The 23,106-nt window shown below is 41.6% G+C and overlaps 1 protein-coding gene across 1 annotated transcript in view; it reads right to left on the reverse strand.

The window, feature by feature from the left end:
- CACNB4 (calcium voltage-gated channel auxiliary subunit beta 4) overlaps positions 1-23,106 on the reverse strand; it is a 236,232-nt gene that overhangs the window by 32,166 nt on the left and 180,960 nt on the right. Inside the window, exons 3-9 of the mRNA XM_046657675.1 lie at positions 16,293-16,412; positions 14,349-14,471; positions 7,414-7,544; positions 5,557-5,633; positions 4,009-4,028; positions 3,707-3,787; positions 2,347-2,405 (exon numbers count right to left, since the gene is read on the reverse strand). Of these exons, the coding sequence (XP_046513631.1) occupies positions 2,347-2,405; positions 3,707-3,787; positions 4,009-4,028; positions 5,557-5,633; positions 7,414-7,544; positions 14,349-14,471; positions 16,293-16,412 (611 nt within the window). The remainder of the gene's footprint in view (positions 1-2,346; positions 2,406-3,706; positions 3,788-4,008; positions 4,029-5,556; positions 5,634-7,413; positions 7,545-14,348; positions 14,472-16,292; positions 16,413-23,106) is intronic.

Genomic DNA, 23,106 nt, shown 5'->3' on the forward strand with positions numbered 1-23,106 from the left:
CAAAACTGAGCTATGTATGTTAGCTGCCTCCAACCCATGGAGAGCCCATGTCATCAGGGGGCAGGACCAAGACCAATACCATTAAGTTAAAGCCAGAGTTCAGCTGTTTCTTGGTAATGCTTTTTTAGGAAGCAAATTCCCAATAACCAGAAGTTTGCAAACAAAAGCAGGTCATCTATCTCTTTGTGGTTGTTGAAGAAAAGAGACTACAATAAAAGAACTTTCACATTTCCTTCCAACTCCAACATTCTAGTATTCACTGCTTTCCACTCGTTTTCTTTGAAACTACTCATTCTCTGCCTATTGTCTCTAAAAAAGAGGGGAATAGGATAAACCCGTGGCTTTCTTATTAAGTCCTTTTCGTCCACTAGATCAATGTGACAGAGACTGTTATTAGTTCAACAAAATCTATTTCCTCTTCCTCCTAGGCGCATAGCTAGACTGTATTTCCCAGCCTCCTTTGCAATTAGGCATGGCCACATGACCAGGTTCTAACCAATGAAATGTGAGAATTGACGTGTGTCAGTTCTAGGCGGGCATGCTCCTCACCCCAACAGCTGACTGGAGAGACCGCCCTCAGCCCAAGGGCCCCAAAGGATGGATGGAACAAACTTTCTGCCCAATCCTCCTCTGCCTCCACTCTCCCCCCACTTCCAGCTGAGGAACACCTGCCTCAGACTGTTAAATGAGCAACAAAATCTCCCATTGTGTTTGAATCATTATACATCTTTAGCTCTATCTATTAAGGTGGCTTGGCCTATACTAATGTACTTAGCAATTCACATAATGACACTGAGGTATTTGGATTTCTTGAACTAAAATCTCAGTTTACTTTTTTGTGTATAGTACCAGTAACTAATGAATATTTTTAACACAATTATCCAGAAGGCTTTTCTTTTGACAAATATATACAATTTATACTTAAAGCACCATGTTTGCTTTTGTTTTTTTTTTTTTTTTTGGCTGAGGAAGATTAGCCCTGAGCTAACATCTGTGCCAATCCTCCTCCTATGTGGGTCACTGCCACAGCATGGCTGATGAGTGGTGTAGGTCTGTGCCTGGAATCCAAACCTACAAACACAGGATGCCAAAGCAGAGATCGCCAAACTTAACCACTACACTATGGAGCTGGCCCCTTGCACTTGCTTTTTTTCTTAAAATATCCTATTTATTAAAGTCTATTTCAAGATATTTTTTAAATACTTAAATATCTGGTAAGTTAGATCCATTTACCCATACTTCTCAATACACACTATTTAAGTTTTCTTCATTTCTCGTAAGTCTTCCAGTATTTACACGAGGCTATTTCTACATGGAGCGTATTCTGCATTGTGAAAGAGCTTAGTACTTACTATTGAGTCAATATGGACTTTTCACCATTTCTCTAAAAAACCCAGAAACTTTTTCTAGACATTTTTCACAAAACTTAAACGATAAAATTATCTGATGGCTAAAGACTGGGCCATATTGATAATGGGTCATACAGGATACACACAAAACAGATAATAAAATAACAAGGTAATTTCTAATAAGACAATCCAGAATTAAACATCCAAAGAAGTACTGTTCCCTACAAAATAGTCACTTTGGGAGGCTTATGATGAAAACACTTCTTTTTTTTTTTTTTAAAGATTGGCACCTGTGCTAACATCTGTTGCCAATCTTCTTTTTTTTTTCCTTCTTCTTCTTCTTCTCCCCAAAACCCCCAGTACATAGTTGCATACTCAAGCTGTGAGTGCCTCTGGTTGTGCTACGTGGGACACCGCCTCAGCATGGCCTGACAAGCGGTGCCATGTCCGTGCCCAGGATACGAACCAGTGAAACCCTGGGCTGCTGAAGCAGAGTGCGCAAACTTAACCACTCAACCACCAGGCCAGCCCCTAAAACACTTCTTGCGGTACTCTTCTTTTCAGGAAGTTCAGTCCTTTATATTCATGACTTCATATGACACACACACACACACACGTGTACACACGCATGCACAATTCCCAAATGATATTACCTAACTTGACCAGTGAGCCACCATATTTATCAGAAATGTTCTATGTTTTAATCAAATTTTTCATAAAAATAAGTTGGTATGAATCTACTACCACGTGAGAAAATAAAGACAAACACATACATTTAAATAAAACAAATGCATTCCTTTTCTTCTCAAGGTCCTTTTTCCCTTGGGGATTCAATGCTATATTGGCAGAGCCCTCTCAGCATGTTCTGCCCTGAATACTGAGTTAACTTTTAATTAGAGAACTTCTGCAATTGCTGGAAACACAGATCCACAAGTCAATATATCATACATGTTCAGTTGAAAGAAAATAAAAATACAAAAACATCTGTAAGTCTCACCTCCCATCAAACCTGTGCTTCAGGAAATCAAAGAGGGCTTTCTGCATCATGTCTGTTACCTTCGCAGAGGTGAGGAAAAAAGAATGAGGCAAACACAGAGAGAGAAAGAGAGAGAGAAGTCAAAAGTGAGAGAGGTGGAGGGGAGGGGCAGCATGCCTGAGGAGAGACCTTATCACAGCCAGTGGCCTCCGAGGGGTAGGTTATTGCGGACGGCGGTTTTCATGCTGAACCACCTGCAGTTTCTAAATCTTCTCCCTTGGTTCTCTTTCAGGGTGTTGAGAAACAAACCAGCAGTGTTCACCAGACCCAAGGCAAATCCCCTTCCCTTATCGGGGGACAGAACTGCCTCCAGGAGACCACATAGGCTGGCTTTGTGCACAAGTGCTGCCTGTCCTTGGCATGCCTAAGGGGTGCTTGCCTCCTGTGAGGAGCAGCTAGAGGCCCTGAGGCCAGCCCTGGGCTCAGCCATCCTGCTGGTCTGCGTGTGTTGGTGGAGAGCCTCCTGCCCAGGTCTAGATTTCTGTAGACCACTCTCCTGCTCGTTCCTTTGACACTCCCCACTGAGAGGGGCCCGGCAGGACATGGGATTCTTAGACCTGCCTCAAAGGGACTCATTCATTCATTCAACGAATGTGTACTGAGTGCCTGCTCTGTGCCAGACATTGTCCTAGCTCAGCGGGAACAGTGCCCTGGAGGCTGCCCACCTTTATGTTTTAATGTCCCCTCCCACCTATTCTTATCTATACCAGCACAAAGTCATAATGGCAACATCTGAAATGTAATACATCTAAGTCTTCACTGTTTTCCATCTTACTTGGTATTGTTTAGTTAATCTCTGAAGAAGTTCACTAATATTTTTAGTGAAGTTTTTTTTTTCCTTCTATATGTCCTTTACAATAAGTAAGCAGAGAAATATGTGGTGGAATTTGCCATTGTCTTGAGCACCCAGCAAGGTGAGATTTTTTTGGTGCTTTGAGGGTTTGGGTATGCTGGCAGATTGCTCATACATTCCCTTGTGCTGTTTATACTCTATTATTTATAATAATAATGGGAACGGTTGAGACAAAGTCTTTTTCTTTGAATTTAATGCAGAGCAAAGCTTTGACCAGAACTTTCCATTACAAATGTTTTGAGGGAGCTATTTCTAAACAATGTAATACATAAAAGATGAGGAGCGTGCCCGAGAGGGAAGAAAAAGCAACAGTCACGTAAGCCCCACAGTGCACCACCCGCCTTCACACGGTGAGAATTGGCTTCCATTGGTACCTATATGTGGGCAGACCCTGGAGGAGCAAGCTCCAAATGGCTGTCTCCTGGGTTCTTGATCAAGAACTGAAGTGTAACAAACTGATAATTGTACCTCATAACCCTTCAGTGACGGCCCCACTAACACCACCGGACGCATGGATGGCACAACGTCATAAGGAGGAATGTGCTCCGTCTGAAAAAGATGATTGGACACGTGTGACAAGGTAAGCATAAGCAGACCTCTTCAACAGCCACAACATTCATAATTTTCTGGTCAAACGAGAAATGATTACTACAGGTCCCCACCAGGAGGCTCATCCCTTATTTGATAACCATTTGTCACTGAAATGGAGCATTGCAAGCACATATGGATAAGAACCTTCACAGTAGATTTAAAAAGGAAACACAACTTACCACTTTTTGCTTCTGTTTTGCTAAAAGACAACAATGAGAGCCATATCAAAATATGTAATCTCTGTAAATGATAGTACATGATTTTAAAAGATGGAAGAATGGACCAATTTGTCCCTGTGATTCTCATCATTCCACTATCACCCACTCTGCAGGGCGCTAATCTATTATTTTATTCTGGGAAGGCCAATTTTGAAGACAAATGAAAAAACAGACGACTCCCTCCCTGTACGAATGACCTTATATTCTGATTTCATGTTGGGGGGGAGGACTTCATAACAACATTGGAAGTTCTGGGCCAGTCATGGGCCATGGGTTGTTCCCCTGCTGGACATAGCGTACAGTGTGGCTGAGAACAACTCGGACAGACAAAATTTGACAAAAGGAAACTTAGACTAACAACCTGGGTAAAAATGATCATCACCTCAATCACTAGTTATTTTTGGATTTGTACTTTTGGTGAACAATGAGAAAATTTTGCAGTCTTTTGTGTATTCTTAAGTCTTTTCGCCTACTTTCCAGGATATTGACAAATTTTTCCTAATATGTTGTTCTTAATTTCCAATAAGTTTATAACCAGTTATTCCTATTCTTTCTTGTTTGTAATCTTTAAAAGCTGCAATGACCTGAATGTCCAATAAGTGGGGATGAGGTAAAATATACTCAGTATCTGATTAAAGTGGTTTTGTGGCCATCCATGCAAGTCGGGTCCATTTGGGGGGCAACCCAGAGACCTAGTTTGGTCAGGAGCCCCAGAGATCAGGAAGGATTCACATGAACAAGGACCCAGATACTCAGAACTGCTCCAGAACCAATCCAGTTTTCTGTAGTTATGGTTGGCCAGGACTGACCTTGGACTTATCATTCTGAATTGGTAATACTGTATGCCCTAACACAGCATCAATTCGGGGCCGGGATGAAATCAGCCTATAGGAATCAGGGAGTGCGGTGGAAGAAAAATTCCTTCTTGAATACCTCCATAATTTCCAAATGCACAATAACTCCCCATGGGGCCACCACCGTCCCTTCATTACCATTAATTCCAGGGCTCAGTTGTATGCTGTCCAGATAGAAATGAGGTCATCTGGGTCCAACCTCATTCTCTGTTTCAACCCTGCCAATATCCACAGCCCAGGCTGTACCAACATATCCTAAAGTTTCCCATGGAGACTAGAATAGAGCATTTTCTTGAGAGTCTATAACTTTTTGTTTCTTTTTAATTGGCCCTCACCACCTTAAAGTCTGTTGGGTTCTGGGGTAAAATACTGAACTTGCTTCAGATTGGTTTACACAATGGACAGTTACTGCCTCTGGGGGGTAAAATAAGATTTTTCAAAATTAGATTATAATAATCAGAATTTTTAGTATCGCAAGTACCCTTTAAATCTAATCAAATTACTATCAAAAGCAAATAAGCAATGAAATACTATGTAGAAGAATCTTTAAATCAACCCTTTAAACTGTTTCCAAATTAGTAAAAATACTTTCATGTATGTTCAGATACTAAAACGGAATACATTCCATTAAGAGGAGTTCCCCTAAAACCCTCACCTGTTGATGTGGGTGTTGCTCGAAATGTCCCTGATACCATTTCTCCAAGACTTGAAGAAGAATTCCCACTGGATTTCCTAGGATATAGAAAAGGAACTTAAGATTCATTCTCCGGATTCCTTGAAAATAGAACTTGAGAGTACAAAGCTTTCTTTGGCCTTAATCCTACTAATAATTCAAAACACACTAAATCCTGCTATAAAGAAGAACTTCAAGAATCTATCCAAATGTTTTCTTAGACTTCATTTCTCAGAGAAAATGGGGAACTAAGTAGGGCATGGAAATGCATTGCAAAAGTCTCTCTCCAAGTTATTCAATGAAGAAATCAGACAAGAGAATCACTGACAGGCATATTCTTGTGAACTGCACGCTTAGCTAACACCAGTCACTGATGCACCAGTCAGATGTCAAACATAGCTCAAAACAAGCAGTAAGACCCAGAAGATGAGTTTCTTCTTAAAAGTGATTATGTGAGGGTCAGAATTAAAAACAGACAGTAAAGATTTGGTCACAAATAATATTATTTGTATAATAATAATTTTCCCAGAATGGAAGATTATTCCGTTGGTCTTCTCATGTGGTTTTGGAAGCTTCCTGAGAGCCCACAGCGGCCCTGGGGACCCGACGGTCCTACTTCTCCACTGTTTCTCCTGTTTGGTGCTTAACAGTATGGTCCCTAGAGTCAGCACAATCTGGTTTCTCATCTTGGCTTTGCTGCTTACCAGCTGTGGGACTTTGGCACATCATATCACGTCTTTGAGCCTTAGATTCCATATCTATAGCTACACCTCACAGAGTTGGTATAAAGAGAAAATCAGATCAGGTCTATGAGATCTTGCTTTTACTCTTGCACTTGCCACAAAGTAAGCTTTTAGTTCAAAAGTATATAATAATGCTATGGAATAATAATAATAATAGTAAAATAACCTCAGAAATGATGATAAAAATTCATTTATTATTTCATTGAACAACTATTTATTGAGTATCCACTGTTCTAAAAACTAGGAATATGACAGTAGGGGGCAAAAAAGACAAAATCCCTACCCTTATAAAGACAGATTCTAGTAGGAGATAGCAGTATCAAACAGATGAATAGGGAAATATATAGTATTTCTGATAGTAGCAAGTGCAACAGAGAAAACTAAGTCAGGAGTGAGAAGGAAGGAAGGAAAGGAAAGTGGGGACAATTTTAAACACGGTGGCAGGAAAGGTGGTCATTGAGAAAGTGATATTTAACAAAGATCTGAAGCAGATGAAGGAGTGAGCTGGTGGAAACGTGAAGAAAAGGGTTCCAGCAAGAAGAAATAGCAAGTGCAAAGTCCCTGAGGCAGGAACATGTGTTCCTGATGCATTTAAGGAATAGCAAGAGAGACAAAAAGTCTAGAGAAGAGACAACAAGAGGGATTAACAATTAATAGTATTACAGGCATGTTATATACTACAAAAGACTGATAATTAAAAGCAGAGCTGGAGCTGGCTCCATGGCCTAGCGGTTGTATTTGGCCTGCTCCGCTTCAGCAGCCCAGGTTTGGTCCCAGGCATGGACCTATACCACTCGGCAGAGGCCATGCTGAGGTGGTGACCCACATACAAAATAGAGGAAGATTGGCACAAATGTTAGCTCATGGTAAATCTTCCTCAGCAAAAAAAAAAGTGGAGCTAACTGTACTTTTGTAGTCTCCTATCACTGTTTAAGAGGTTCCCCTATGTGTCAATTTCAGAAACACCTCGTACACAGGAAAGTATCTTTCACTTTAAAAGCATACATTTTTAACCCAACAAGCAAACTGGAAAATATCACCTAATTTTCTTCCCCCAACCCCCCAAAAAAAGTTTACATAAAGGAAGGAGGCTTACCCGCCGTGAAAACGTCCTCTTTTTTGTTCTTGCTGTATCCGTATGTTCTCCAATCTAAGCGGACTCGGGATGAAACCAATCTCACAACCTTCTTTCACCAGTCTTCCTATCCACCAGTCATTGTTATATTTCTGGAATGCAGAAATAAAACTGCTATCAATAGTAATTCACTTATCTTCCCATTCCATTAATTAATTTCAGGGGACCAGACAAATGAAACACTATTTATCTTATATAATATTATACTATACTATATGTATAAATACTATTTATCTTATATTACACTGTATTATTTATATCTGTCGGGTCCATAGACTAAAGCAGAGGTCTGCAAACTTTTCATCTAAAGGCCAAGATAGTAAATATTTTAGGCCTCACAGGCCATATGGTCTCAGTTGCAACCACTTGAATCTGCTGTCATAGTGCAAAAGCCGCTACAGACAACACGTGAACAAGTGAGCACGGCTGTGTTTCAATAAACGTTTTCTTTACAAAAAAGGCAGCAGGCTGGATCTGGCCTCTAGGCCATAGTTTGCCAATCCCTGGACTATAAAGTCAGGTCCTAACCTTTGGATTCCTTTGGTCCTTGTCAAGAAGCCCTAGCCAATTTTTAAGGAGTGGATTTTGTAAGGATAAACATGCATCAGTGTAACTGGAACTGTAGAAGACAAGAGAGACAAATCTGAGATGAAAGACATTCAGTAGTCTGTCATTTGTCAAAAGCTTTCAGGTAAAAATTCCACAGGACTGTCAGTAATCTACTCTCATTGGGAAAGAATTGAAATCTTCCAAATATAGGCTTGCAAATTAAGGTCTATCTTACTACTGAAGAAAAAGAAGCCTACTCTTACAGGGCTAAGTATTTTATATAGGTGTGATTTTTGAAATAATCTCCAAATAGCCTGAAGCCCAAAGGGAACACGGGATTTCCATTTAAATAAAGTTCCACAACATGCAAACTCGGGAAAGAAACCCACACAAAGGCTTTAGGCAACACGGACAGAGTCTCTGTGAACATGTTCCTATTCAATAGGTCAGCAAAACTGCATTTGTATTTACAGGTTTGCTGAATCCTAGGGAAGAAGGCACATTTAATCCAAGCCACCTGCCTCCTGGAAGGGTTCAGCTAGGGGATTTCTAGAAAGCAGATATCAGTCTTCTGTTTACATCCTCCAGAGATGATTCCAAAAACTTCCTTTATTGTCTTTATCAGTGTTGCACAAGATAACTCTCTCTCTTTGATCCAAAAAGTACCTATTTTTTTGGAAATGTCACAATTGTACGTAGTACACTTTGCTTAGCTCAGAGGAAAGTGGATTTATCTGTATATGTGACACTGACACATTGCGGAGGAGGAATGGATGGTTTCGTTGAATCATTGCAGCATAAAATTCTGCAGAACTTTGAGTAATTCTGAGTAACAGCCTCACACTCAAAAGCAAAAGGACACGGTTTAGGGATTTGGCTTTTATTAAACACACAGCTGCTGCTACACAAGGCACGCACGGCATGTAGTATGAGACTGCACTGAAGAGATGTGAGTCGACAACATAAAATCTTGAACAATCTAGGTCTTGGTTTCTCCCATTTTCCCATCTTTTGTTTCAGGACAACAGGCCTGAAATAACAGGCCTGTTTATTTTGGAATTAACAAAGGCAAGGGGACCCTTTTAGAATCTTTGGTGCGTATGTCTGGAGTTTAAATTTTACTGTGGTGGGGACAAAACAGACTATGAGTCATAGTTTCCTAGGGCTTAAGTTATTTCCTGAAATTAACTTAGCCCACTGGAACACTAATTTTTTAAACGATACCCAAGTGACCTTAAAGGGCTTCCTGAAATGTTCAATGAAACTTCTCAATATTTTAACTTGGTTCTAGGAAACAGCTAAAGCAGTGAGAATCTGACTCAATGTAAATGAAAGTTCTTTGAGCTGCTTGGGAGAAAGTTTTTATGTACATTCAAGAGCTTAATGCGCTCATCACTTGATGTATGTGATAAGAAGAGCTGTAGCTTTTCTAGGCGTTTAAGCTTTTCACTACTGAGAAAGTACTTAAAACAGTTCATAATGGATGGTCCTCTAGGTGATGGACAAGAGGAAAGGCTACAACTTGGTTATAGAAACGTGTTCATTTGTGTGGATGCTCCAGGAACATGTGCCAGCTTTCTGGCAAGGTCACCTTAGCGTTGGTTCCAATCCTTCTCATTTTGATTTCCCTAAAATGATTAGTGCTTTCTCTTTCTAAGATGTTTTCTTATCTGGTATTTCAAGATCTGAAAACAAGTGGCTCTAATCCACACAGGATTACCAGCTCAATTCCACACATCAAACTGCCAGACTGAAGAGAAAGTCGCTGATCAGGGAGCATAGAGATCAAAAAGCAACCCACAGGACAAATTGGCAATATTGATGGAATGGAGGAAACCATTAAGTACAGTAAGGTTGGAATGTTGGTGTGAGCGAGTGCGCATGGAACATGTGAGAACTTCTCTTACCTTTTACAGCACTGCTTCTCCTTGGAAAGGATGGGTGGTAGGAACCACTGAATATGGTTTGGTCATTTTATGTGTGTGTGTGTGTGTGTGTGTGAGTGAGGAAGACTGGCCCTGAGCCAATATCTGTTGCCTATCTTCCTCTTTTTGCTTGAGGAAGATTATCTCTGAGCTAACATCTGTGCCAATCTTCCTCTGTTTGATGTGGGATGCGACCACAGCGTGGCTAGGTCCATGCCAGGGCTCTGAATCTGCAAACACCGGGCCACTGAAGTGGACCATGTGAACTTAACCACTATGCCACCAGGCCATCCCCGGTTCGGTCATTTTTGATGGGAATGGTGAGACAAAATCAACTTAGATTCAGATGCTGGGGTACATGTTTCAGGTTTAGGGTCCTTGTCTTCTAGGCAAATGTGGGTATCCTCACTCTATACACCATTGAGAAAGTGGAAGCCATCAAGTCGATGCTTCCTGAGCTTCCCGTTTCCAAGGCTCTGGCCTGTCCATGCCTGCACTCATCTTTTTCCTGCAGGTTAAAATGAATAAGTGTCCTGCTTCCTATCAAAGGTTTGCCCCTCCACTCGAGGTCTGGACCCACCCTTCTTGCCTACTCAGAAACTTTACTCCTCTGCCTCTCTCTCCTTTCCCATCAATCTCTCCGTCTCTCACAGTTTGTTAATATCAGCATGTACAGGTGCTCCAACACCTCCCATCTTGAAAGAAAACCTCTTTGACTTCATACTCTCCTCAGTCTACCACCTGGTCAGTGTCAACTTCCTTGAAAGCATGGTCTACATTTGCTAAATATACTTCCCAACACCCCATCTCCTCACCCCACATCATTTGGCTTCCATCTCCACAATTCCACACAACGGTCCCAATGACTTCCATGCTGCTGACCACCATGTTGCTAACCCAACCAACATGCATTCCTCAGTCCTCATCTTAGGTGACAGGTCACAACATTCACTGCAGCTGACTGCCTCCTCTCTTTGGGCACACCCTTATCTCTCGATGTCCATTCATTGCTCTGTCCTGATTTTCCTCTTATATCTCAGGCTTCTCCTGTTCAGTTTCCTTACTTGTTTCATCTTTTCATGTACCCTCCTCTACAGGATGGAATTCCTTTGGGTTTGATCCAGGGCTGCCTTCTCTCCTTCCCATACTCTCTCTTTAGGTGACTTCTTTCATTACCACGACTTTAAATGCCACATATAAACTAATGATCCAAATTTTTATTTTGGCCCAACCCTTTCCTCTGAGCTCCAGATTCTTCTGTCTAACTTCCTACTTCATATCTCCTTTGAGATGTCCACTCCCTAACCTTCCTCCCTATCTGTCCTCTCCTGACCCTAGTCATCTCCATCCCAGTTGCTCAATTTTTAAACCTCAATTTCCCTAATCATCCTTGATTTCTCCCCCAATCTTAGTTCCTACACCTAGTACATCACCAGCGCTCTTCACTGAATTTCCACAATATATCTCAAATTTGCCTACTTCTCTCCATCTCACTGCCACCATGCTGGCTCAATCCCATTATCTCTCACCTAGAATGGTTCTATTGGTCTTCCTGATTCCATACTTATCCCACTCCAATTCATTGTCTCCACAACAGAGTAGGCTTTAAAAAAAAATAAATTCATCCCACTCCTCTGCTTTTAAAGTCTTCAGCAGCTTCTTATTACATTTAGAATAAAATCTAAGTCTTGCCATCACCTTAAGGTCCTACTTGACCTGTACCCTGCTTACTTCTACAACTCTGTCTCCTCCTACTAGGTCCCTGGCTCACTCATTCCAGCCATATGGTCTTCTTCCAGTTAATTAATTGTGCCAGGCTATTTTTCTACCTCAGGGCCTTTGTACATGCTGTTTCCACTCCCTAGAAGACATCCCTTGCTCTTTTTAAGGGTGGCTCCTCCTGATCCTTCAGGTCCCTACTTAAAGGTCACATCTCAGAAAGGCCTTCTCTGATCACCCCTATATTTAAAAGCATATAACTCCTTCATGCCTATATTTAAAAAATTTCAGCATCTGCTTCATTTTTTCCCCAAGAAGTCACAGTTTGGAATTATTTGTTCATATTATCTGTCTTGCCACTAGAATTTAAGTCCATGAGGGAAAGGACTCTGTCTGCTTTGTTTATAGCTGTCAGACAACATCTACCAAGGCCTAGCACATACTAAGTGCTCAAGAACTCTGTCGTAAATGAGTGACTAAACAAATGTAGAACCTCACCCAGGTCACATGGGCACAATGCAAAGACAGTGAGACATCTGTAGACATCCAGATGTTTGACCTACTTGGTATCAAATAAGTAAAATCTTAAAAATATATATATGTCTTGATGTCACTAACGCATTGTAGAATGCAGAGTTTCCAAGACAATGATTTCAAAAATTGTTATATATTTACCATGCACATCTTGTGTTAGACTGGGAAGTAAGAGCGGGTGTCTCAGTGACATTACGTGATCGCATTCCTCAGGCTCCTCCAGTCTCGGGTTTCACTTTACTGTCCTACCTTTACAGTCTCCTTTTCCTAAGGTTCAATTTCCAATGCCTCCTCCCTAGCAGAGCCAATAGAGACCATCAAGTAGGAACGTCCTCCACTGTAGGCTCCCAACCCCATCAGAAAATTCTGTGCAGAACAGGAAGTTCAAGGAAGGCGAGACTTTCCTCCTGACTCATCCTAATTCTTGTGCCCATCTTCCAGATGCCATCTCCTTTCCTCTCCTCCAGCCCCTCACTCTGTCAGCTATGACTTTTCCTTTCAATATATTTCACTGGGTTCATCATCTCAGCAGGGAAAGCATGCTTAAATCTTTCCCATCCTAAAAACAAAAAAAGGAAAGTAAATTTTTAAAACAGTCCCTCAACTCTATGCTATCTTCTCCTGACTAGCACCCATTCTCCTTTTCAACTCAAAACATTTAGGAAGAACAAATTGCAATTCCTCTCCTCTGGCCTCCAGATTATGTGGGTAAAGGCCTATTAAGTATCTTCATGGGAGTTTCACAGAGCCCCAGACACAATGTACTTGAAAGCAAATTTGTAACCACGATCACCCCTGCAACAAGTCTTCTCCCCTCTCTGCCTTCTTTATTTTGACAGCTGACACCACCTTCTACCCTTTCAAGTAAGCTGGAAAAACGGGCCTCCATCCTTCACTTATCTCTGTCTCACTTTCTCCAATGTCCCTTGCCTATGTGAAATCTCCCAATCCTCTCTATTTGCCCCTTAACCCTCTCTCAAAGCTGCTCCCTCTCTCCATCCTCTCTGCCACAGCCACTGTCTAGCCTCACCACATCTCCCCAGCCTTTGCAATACTCCCTCAACCATCAGAGTCGTCATGCTAAGATACAAGGCTGGTCCATCTGTCCTTCATTTAAAATTCCTCTCCAGCCCACGGCCTGATGATAAAGTCTAGGATTCTTGCCATGGCCTAAGATGTTCTTTTTTTATCAGGCCCCTGTTTCTCTGACTTGGCCCATCCCCTGGACCACTCCCTACTTACCTCCTTCTAGCCATGCTGCATTGCTCCTGGCTGTCCCTTCCACCTCATGCCACCCTCACCCTCCATCCAGCCTGAATCCCTCAGGCTTCGCCACTTCTGTAGAGTTTTCTGGCCCCCGATCCTCCTCCTCTCCAGCCAGGTGGTCCCTCCTGCTCTTTCTTTGGGCTCCTACAACACCCATTCAATTTGACTGTAATAGAACTTGTGATCCCACGCAGAAGCTAAGTACTTGCCATTCTCTTCTACCAGACCTGGAGCTCCCTGGCAGCGGGGACAGCCAGCCTTCATCTCGGATTCCCCAGTGCCCAGCACAATGTCTGACATGAAGTAGGATTTCAACATACCTAGGTTGAGTAAATGAAAGTTTCTGATGTCACTATTCCACCTTTTGAGTTGCGAGGCCTCATGTCCTCCTTGTACTGCTCAATTCCTTAAGCTTTCTGTTTCCCAAAGTCTTCCGCCCTCTTTTTAGCTTTAATACTTTAATTATTCTACTCTCTAGTGTTGGTTCCAAGGTCAAGGTCCACAGGATTATAGCCCAGATGGTTATAATTACAACATCCCTTATAAATGGTCCCTCATGGGTAGGTGCCCTGCCACCAAACTCATGTTTCCCTAAGTTGGATCCATCTGTCTATGGCTCTGCAGTCATGCAAGGTGATGAAAAGGTGACCAGAGGACCACAGGTCTGTCTTAAATCCATCCTATGATGATGGTGATCCGATGTTTTAAATGTGGAATAATGCAAGCGATGATCTCAGGCATCTAAACCTCGGTGAGGATGAATGCATTTGGAAAGTCCAGCAAATTAAATGAGGTAACATATTGGCAGCTCCTCAAGGCTCCTCTCCATTTAGTTTGGCTCAGAGCTGATTCCTGGCTCTGGCCTTGTGGCAGGTTAAGGGACGCAGAGTGTCCTACATTTACCTCTTTAATGTGTAGAAAGTCCTTGGCATCAAAGGAGATGGCCGTGCTTGGAACAGGCACATCCTCGTCCAAGGCCCCACAGTAGCTCACGTTCGTCTTCACAGCAAATGCTACAGGTTTGGACTGGAGACAGAACCACGGGATAAAGATGGAGGAGGAAAACAGAGGAGGACTTTTCATATTGAAAAGTACAATAAGATAATTGACAGTACCAGGCAGTACAGGAAATCACTTTCCAAAGAGGGATCTCTAATGGGTTTCACATTCCCAGGCAGCATTGAGAAAGCTACAGAGATGACTCTGAAAATGATTCATTCCTAGCAGCCCAACCATTTCCCCCTCCTGTGGTATCTTCCAACCACCCAAAGCACCATGCCCTAAAGTATTAGGAGGGATAGAAAGGCAAGGAAGGGCAGCCTGCTTTGTCCTCTAGTTATAAAACTCATGTTATTTTAAATGATAACAGACATCCCCACCCTTGGGATACAGGAAATGTGTGCTGGGTCTTAAACAAAAAGGTAGTGGAGGAGTAAAATAAATATTTTTCAAATAGCTGCAGATCTTAAATTGTGTGGAATCTCCCTCAACAGAATACGTTGTCCTGCCAGAGAAAAGAAAGGTCAGTCAGGGGTAGACAAGAAGGGTGGGGCTGCTCACACATCACCTTCTCTCGATCTAGCAAAAGCTGGGTCTGAAACTCTTGTTGGACAAATTCCTCCCCAGAAAGTGCTCTTGGGCTGACACAGCCTTTCGGCAGCTAAGCAAATCACCAGCCTAAGCTAATAGTGTTGCCAGTGACATCTGGGTGACCACAGTGGCCACAAAACAGACTCTGAAAGAAAACTAAAACAAAAATCAGCCACAAATGAGCATATGAGGTTCCTGCAGTCCTGGGTTGCTTTGCTGTTGGCTCACTTACTCATGCTTGGAACTGACAGGGGAGCAACAGTTGAGGAAGGACCCGAGTTAAGAGTCTCATTGATGTCCCTTCACAGGCACTGCCCCAAAACCCCTTCTGCCAGCCGAGCACAGAGACGGCGGGTGCCAGAGCAAAGGCAGACACCTCACCACCTGCAACATTCTCCTCTTACTGCTTTTTTAAAGATTTTACTGGAAAAATAGAAAAGAGAAGGAATTCTCTTGGTCTGAGCTTTGGTTTTTCTTCCAAAAATTAGAAAGATTGGATCAATGTGCCTTAGGAGTCTGCCATGGAGAGGCGGACATGAACCCTGTTTTATATTTGCATACACTTTCATTTGACAAAAGGGTCTGTGCTTAAAAAAAAAAAAACGGTAGGAAAGACACCGAATAGGAGGTCTCTAGTGACTCTTCTGGTTCTAACACTCAAAAATGCAGTTTGTTCCTTCTTGCCTCCTGTGGGTGCAGACATGCCGATGCGGGCCTCTCCCTGTGGAGCATGCGAAGGTCCATTTTGGCAATGCCTCTTATTGCTCATCTTTGCTGAAATGCTAATAGTTGTTCAAGTTCTGAACTTCACACTGAATCTGGGAAGGCAGATTAAAACCAAGAAGGAAGAGCAGAGAGACCAATGTGGAGACCCACAGAACACTAGTGCACGTGTGGCCTGTAAGGTAGGCTGATGTCATGGAGACCAGGTGGAGAGCCAGGACCTCAGAAGGCTCTCTGCCAACATCGGGAGTGACAAGCTTGCTACTGGCCACAATGTCTACGTTGGAAGATGACCAATAATTTTCACCACCAAATCAAACACGAAAGGACAAAGGGTCAGTGTCTCAGGAAATGGCACCCTGGGAATGCTACTAACCTCTCTTAGGTTCAAAGGATCAGGGAACCTTGCAATGTGGTACCTGATCAGGGTGATCATAAAATGATTATTCCAGAGAAATCTGAGGCAGGGGAAGAGTAGCTGATACCTGCTGAGCAACATGCCACTTTGGAACCAAAGAGGAACAAGACAGTCACCTTTGCTCTCTCAAGCTGGATAGCGGCTTGCTGCTCTCTCTCCTGCCGAATCGCTTCCCGATCCTCTTCCAAAGAGACATCAGAGTCAGACGGCCTGCTTGTGTAGGAATCCGCTGAACCCTGGAAAGGAAAACCCAGAGTAGTTTAAATGAGGTGATGTGGAGCTTCTTAGAGTGTCACATCCATTACAGCATCCTGGAGAGAGTTCTTTTCATTTGCATAGAACTTGATGCATACGCTCTGTGCCTTTTTGCAGATACAAATTTAGACGGCAGAATATAGTTAAGCGTCTGAGTAATTCGGAAGGTAGCAATGTTGTGAAGGAAAATATTTTGACTAGATTAAGTGCTAGGAAGTAAACTGCAATGAAAATTATGTGATATTCAGCCCCAATTCTTCTTGTTTTGTGCTATCTTTATATTAAGCCCATATTCATTTGTGGAACTGGAGTTTCATTTCATTCTCTCTTCTATACATACTTCTAAACGAAAAAGAGACTCAGCCTATTACAAGAGCTAAATCCTATCTGTATCTTGGGTTACAGATGATCGATTTGTCTAAGATTTTAACACAGCAAAGCAGAAGCCTGCAATAGTAAACTGATTTTCCAGTTCCAATGTTGACACCATTGAACTCTTTCACTATTAAAACTTCAATCATCCTGCAGCAGCCACACTTGGTCACCATGGCCACCAAGCCATGAACCTTGAGGATGAAAACAAGGATGTCCTCAAATGAAGCCCATGCCTAGAATGGCTATTTGAATAACACTGAAATCCAGCCTGAGTAATACGGCCAAGGGACTGGGGGTGCCCCTCATCTCTTGGTGCTCACTCCATAAGAAGAGATGAAAATAAAAAACAAACAAATAAACAAAAGAACCCAACCCTGGAAGTTTGCCTTCTGGTTGCTAAAGGAACATCATCCTTACAAATTCCTTAAGCTGGCATTAGAAGCTGATATTTGCATAGATGATGATATTTACACAGCAGAAGTATCGATAGGCATGTTTCATAAATCATGCACAGGTTTTGAAAAGCATAAACCTATCCATATAGCTGAGAATTTGCTATCCATCACAAAAAAAAGAACTCTAAGACTGGCTGTCTGCTGAAATGGGCCCTTCGGAAGTTTTTCTAAACTTAGAAATGTTAGGGCCTGTTTGCTTATACATTATCTGTGAATTTGCTGCCTGTAAGGGTAGCTCTGCCTCTCAGTGAAGGGTATCATTCTAGCTGGGGTGATCTCTCCCACCATAAAACATCCTAGCACAGATTTTCCTGGCAGTCTAGAACAATTAACTCCTAGTTAGAGGTTTTATCAGGGTACCCAGTAGAACCCTGGTTCTAAATTCTGCCTCCAAAACTCACTTTTGAAAACTTTACACAAGTTACTAGACCATTCCAAGCCTCAGTCTTCTCATCTGTACAATGTGACATTGTCTGCTTCACAGGATTAAATGACATAAGACATAAGGAACAGCTAGCATCTATTGAGCCCTCACGATAGCACCAGCATGGGACCAGGTGCTTTGCACACCTTATCTCACTGAATCCTTACGGCAGTGGGAAGCTGGGATTCAAACTTCCATACTCCGGCCTTACAGCCAGCAGTTTCAAACGCTACACTGAGCTGCGCTTGATAATAAAATATTTACTCCAGGATCTGGCACATAGTAGGCACATAATAAACAGCCATTCTCACCCCCGTTTTCTAGTGCTGACATTTCTACATTAAATTTTAAAAAATGAATTGAGATTCTAATCCTTTTTCAACTCAATTATAACATATATATGGCCAAAAGCCCATCTTAAAATGTATCCATTTTTCTTATAGTATTTACTGCATAGAAAACATTGTAAGTTTTTTTTCCCCAGCTTGTTGAGATATACCTGACATATAACATTGTGTAAATGTGTTGATTTGAAACACTTATATATTGCAAAATAATTACACTCTAAGTTTGATAACTGCAACGTGTCCAAGTCTACGCCTTTTATGCAGCACTTTTGAAAGTACTCTTTACAGAGGAAATACATTTGTTAATCAAATTATAACCAAATTCCTCTGTGCAAATCTACCAGGCAAAAATCTGGACCTACAAAATGGATAAATACAGGGTGACCATTTTATAGATGCATTCATTGCTTAAAAAAAGAGCTACATTGAAATCCTTCAAAACAGAGAGTTCTCTCAGAACACATCTTTGGTCCAAATTATGGTACCATACATAAAATCCAGAGTAAGAGAGAAAAGAAACAACGTTTCTAAAATATATATGAAAACAGTTTTGAGTTAGTTCTAGGTGATACTTTGCTGAAATGCGATATGTACAGTAATCATTTTAAGGTGGTGGACTGGCTGCGTGAAGATGTCGGGACCCTAAAGTGATCATGGAAGGAGGCACTTGCCTTGTTTTGGAAACACGTGCTGAGGAAGGCTAATGATTACAGTTCACGAGAAAGCAGGTTGACCTCTGGAGCAGTGAGTCAAACAGCTAAAATCCACAATCTACTGTTGACACTAGGAGATGGCTAATTTCCTGAAACTACCTTAATGACTTTTCAAATCCTGGCATTCAGTCATCTCTGAGCGCACAAAAAATGACTGAAGGACTCCTGCAAATGAATTTTATTTGAAATGTGAACAAGGTTGTAAGAATTTCAAAATCACTTAAAAGCTCTAGTATTGCCAAATATGTAAAAGCAGAAGCTTCTGTTTACTTCTCTATTTCTAAGAATACTGGTAGAGAGAAAAATAAAGCACTGTGATATCCATCTTCATAATTACAGCCTTATATCACCACAATGCTTACTCTGGGTTTTTTTCAATGACATCTACATTTCTTTGAATATGGAAATGATTGCTGTTGTCTCTCTCGGTCCTAGGGAAAGCAGAGGTCCAACATCAAGAGCCCAAATTTGGTCCATAGACATATTCTGCTGGCTTGGCACAGAATTGTTTTCTTGTTTTTATTTATTTTTAGTTTGCTTCAACTGGTTAAAAGAGAGTATAGACATATCCCAGGAGAAAAGAAGGAAAAAGGAAAAGAAAAGGATCCAGGATATTTACAAAGGCACAGAGAGAAGAGCAAGAGAGCCAGAGAGGCAAGAGGAGACTGCTGGGCTGGACAAGAAGAAAGATCAGGAAGGGAAGGGGCTATAGCAGACTTGGTAAGTAAGACTGGAGGTTTGCAGCAGGATTTTCCAGGATCTGGTTAAACATTTATGATCATAAACAGGGAAATAGCAAGAAGAAAATAATGCTGGATGCTAAGAGGACAGAACTGAAGATGTAAAGGTTACTAATTCTGGTCAAAGTTGGAAACTGCAATCTCACCAGCTTTTCATTTTCCAGAATTCCATTTCATAAATTAGGCAAGGAGCGAGCTAACCAATGTATCAACTGAGCCAAACCTGGGCTGTTAAGCCACGTGCAAGAGGCAGCACAGTGGCTAGTCTCTCAAAAATTCCTAAGCAGACACCATTACAAGTCACATCTTGGAGTCTCCAATGAACCAACTAAGTTGGGAAAAAAAGGGAAACCATTGATCCAAGTCTCTTCATATATATATATGTCATTTTAAAAGCTATAAAATAATGTACCCTATTGAACATCAAAAGAAAGAAACCCGTATCTTTCCATTAACATAAGGCCCAGACTCCTTTTTCTTTCTTATTCAATATCGAAAACAGATTCCAGCCTCATGCTTTTCATGAATCTTCTTGAGTACAAAATACAAAACGCCGCTGGAAACATTAGAAAATCAGTTTACTGTTGTCCTGGGAGAAGGAAAGTGATCTCAAGTCGAACAATGGAAGGGCTTCTTCTCATGCCAAAGAAAGGGGGCATGATGTAGGTGGGAGAGCCGCCATGGCTTTTGGGGCCAAGCAGTATTGGGTTTGACACTGTTGCCAGTTCTTGTTGGTTGTGGATCTCGGGCAAGCTAATTTAACTTTCTGAGTCTCAATTTCCTCCCCTGTGAAATGAGGATAATAATACATACCTTGTAGAGTTTCCCTGTGCTTGATTTGAGATGAAACATCATTTCTTTCACTATCATGGGGGAAATTCAGGAAATGCCAGCAGTTAATCTTTGACTCACTAATTAAAGTTTTTGGCAGATTTTTCTTTTTCTTTTTTTTTTTAAAGATTTTATTGTTTTCCTTTTTCTCCCCAAAGTCCCCCGGTACATAGTTGTACATTCTTAGTTGTGGGTCCTTCTAGTTGTGGCATGTGGGACGCTGCCTCAGCGTGGTTTGATGAGCAGTGCCATGTCCGCGCCCAGGATTCGAACCGACGAAACACTGGGCCACCTGCAGCAGAGCGCATGAACTTAACACTCGGCCATGGGGCCAGCCCCTGGCAGATTTTTCAACACTAACTTTTTGGCTACTCTAGAGTTCTGGGATTTATATCATTTTTTTTTTTTTTAAACAGCTTTATAGGAGCCAGCCCCGTGGCCAAGTGGTTAAGTTTGCGTGCTCCACTTCGGTGGCTCAGGGTTTCGCCCGTTCCAACGCTGGGCGCAGACATGGCACTGCTCATCAAGCCATGCTGAGGTGGCGTCCCAAATTCCACAACTAGAGGGACCCACAACTAAAAATACATAACTATGTACCCGGGGGGCTTTGGGGAGAAAAAGGAAAAAATTTTTAAAATCTTAAAAAAAAAAGCTTTATTGAGGTATAATTCATATATCATAATTTTCACACATTTTAAATGTACAATTCAATGGTTTTTACAAATTTATAGAACACAATTTATACCACAATCTAATATGAGAACATTTCTACCACCTCCAAAGAAACTTCACACCCATCTGCAGTCACTCTCCATTCCCACCTCTAGACCCGGTTATCCACTTATCCTTTTTAAACTTAAATAGACTTTCTCTTTTTATGAGTAATTTTAGTATTTAGATATGTCATGAAATTAGAGCAAAGAGAAGGGAGACTATACAAATGTTTGATTTTAAAATGCATTAATACTGGATAGAACCTTGCTATTGTCGGAACTATTGGGTTTCATGGTCAGTCTTGTCAGTCATGGTCAGTGGGACCCTCACTTCCTAGCTTAGCTGTCCATTCATTCACTGGACACTGACCATCTGTCAGGTTCTGTAGTGGCCACTACCTGAGAGGAGAACTGCTGAACATTTCTGAGATTCTTTCCTCATTTGCAAAATGGTCATGAAACCCTTCAGGGTTATTTTTGGGAATTAACAAGATACATGGTACAGCATAGTGTACAAGCATAATGCTGGCACATACTAAAGCAGTGCTGTTGAAGAGAACTTTCTGCAATGACGAATATACTCTGTATAGGCACTGTCCAATATGGTAGCCACTAGTCACCTATGGTTATGAAGCCCTTGAAATGTGACTAGTGAGAGCGAATAACTGAATTTCAAATTTAATTTTTAAATTTTTAAAATTTCATTTCATTTTAATTAATTTAAATTTAAATACCCCACATGTGTAACTAGCGCAGTACTAGACACTCCAAATGTCAGTTTCACTTCCAGATCAGGCAAGTAAATGTTAAACTTGGGTATAAATTTGGTTATTTTAATAGTTGAATTAAATGGACTAAGTGACAGTGGAATGTCCAGAGAAACATATAACCCCCCAATGGATTTGAGCCTGTCTCTCCACTGAGCTCGCAATGACCCGATGATGCACTCTTCCACACGGCAGAAGGAACAAAGCCCTTCATTCAATGCTTTCCCGGATTTCCCAGGGTGGATGGGTGAATAACCCACTCACAAAGCTGCCCTGGGTAAAAAGGTCTCTTAGGCGACCTTTATCTTTACAGGCCAGCCTCTCACTTTCTTGCAGATGCTTTTTCTCCAAACACATCCAGAGCTCTTTGCTAGGGTACCAAGCCTGGCAAGGTCCAGGCTGCGTCTCCAAGTATACAGGCCTGGGCAGGGTCTGGCACACAGGAGAACCTCAAGTTTGCTGAAACAAAGGCACTCTCATTCCCATCAAAATCGATCTATTCTTTGTTCCATGATTTAAGCTCTTCCAGGGTAGTTGGTTAATTGACCAAGGTTTATGCTTACTTGATGTGATGTTCATTGTTAGCAATCCCACCCCTATAACGTTGAGATCTTTTTTTTAGGATTGTGGTTTTAAATGGCTTAACCCAGAGCACTGGATAATGTATACATTTCCAGCACTTTCGCAGAACAAGGAACTTTTGAAATTATACCTTAGAGATGACAACTTAACTTTGCTCTAAGCTATCTTGTACTGTTTCTTGTAAATAGGAGGTCTTGAAAAATGTGAGTTGAAAGAATAAAACAAGCTCTGCTTAATAACCACTGCAGTCCACTTTTATTGGACAGAAGACCTAAAGTTCAATCGCAGCCATTAATCTGATTAAGCTTCATTTTTATGCTTCAAAGAGCAGTCAAGGGCAACACAGGAGTATGTTCTTATAAGGCCATAATGAGAAGGGGAAGAGAATGAATGTTTACTCATCTGTCGCTTTATGTGAGTCACTAACTTATGGACTCTGAATTATCACATCAATCCGATGAAGTAGGTTATGATTATCCCCATTTTAAAGATGAAGCATCTGAGGCTCAGACAGGCAATAAGAACTTCCCCGACACTATCAGAGGGCCCCACGCAGGGGCAGGAGTGGGGGCCGACTCTTTTTTTTTCATTTCCCCTACAAAATCTGATGCAAAAACTTACATTAAAATGTCAAACATTTTAGTTGCCTTCAGTACAACAAAACAACATTCTGCACTATTTTGTTAACATTGTTCATGCACCAAAATCTCACTAATTTGGAATGATGG

The sequence above is a fragment of the Equus quagga genome, chromosome 4 (genome assembly GCF_021613505.1).
Source record: "Equus quagga isolate Etosha38 chromosome 4, UCLA_HA_Equagga_1.0, whole genome shotgun sequence".
Classification (NCBI taxonomy): Eukaryota; Metazoa; Chordata; class Mammalia; order Perissodactyla; family Equidae; genus Equus; species Equus quagga.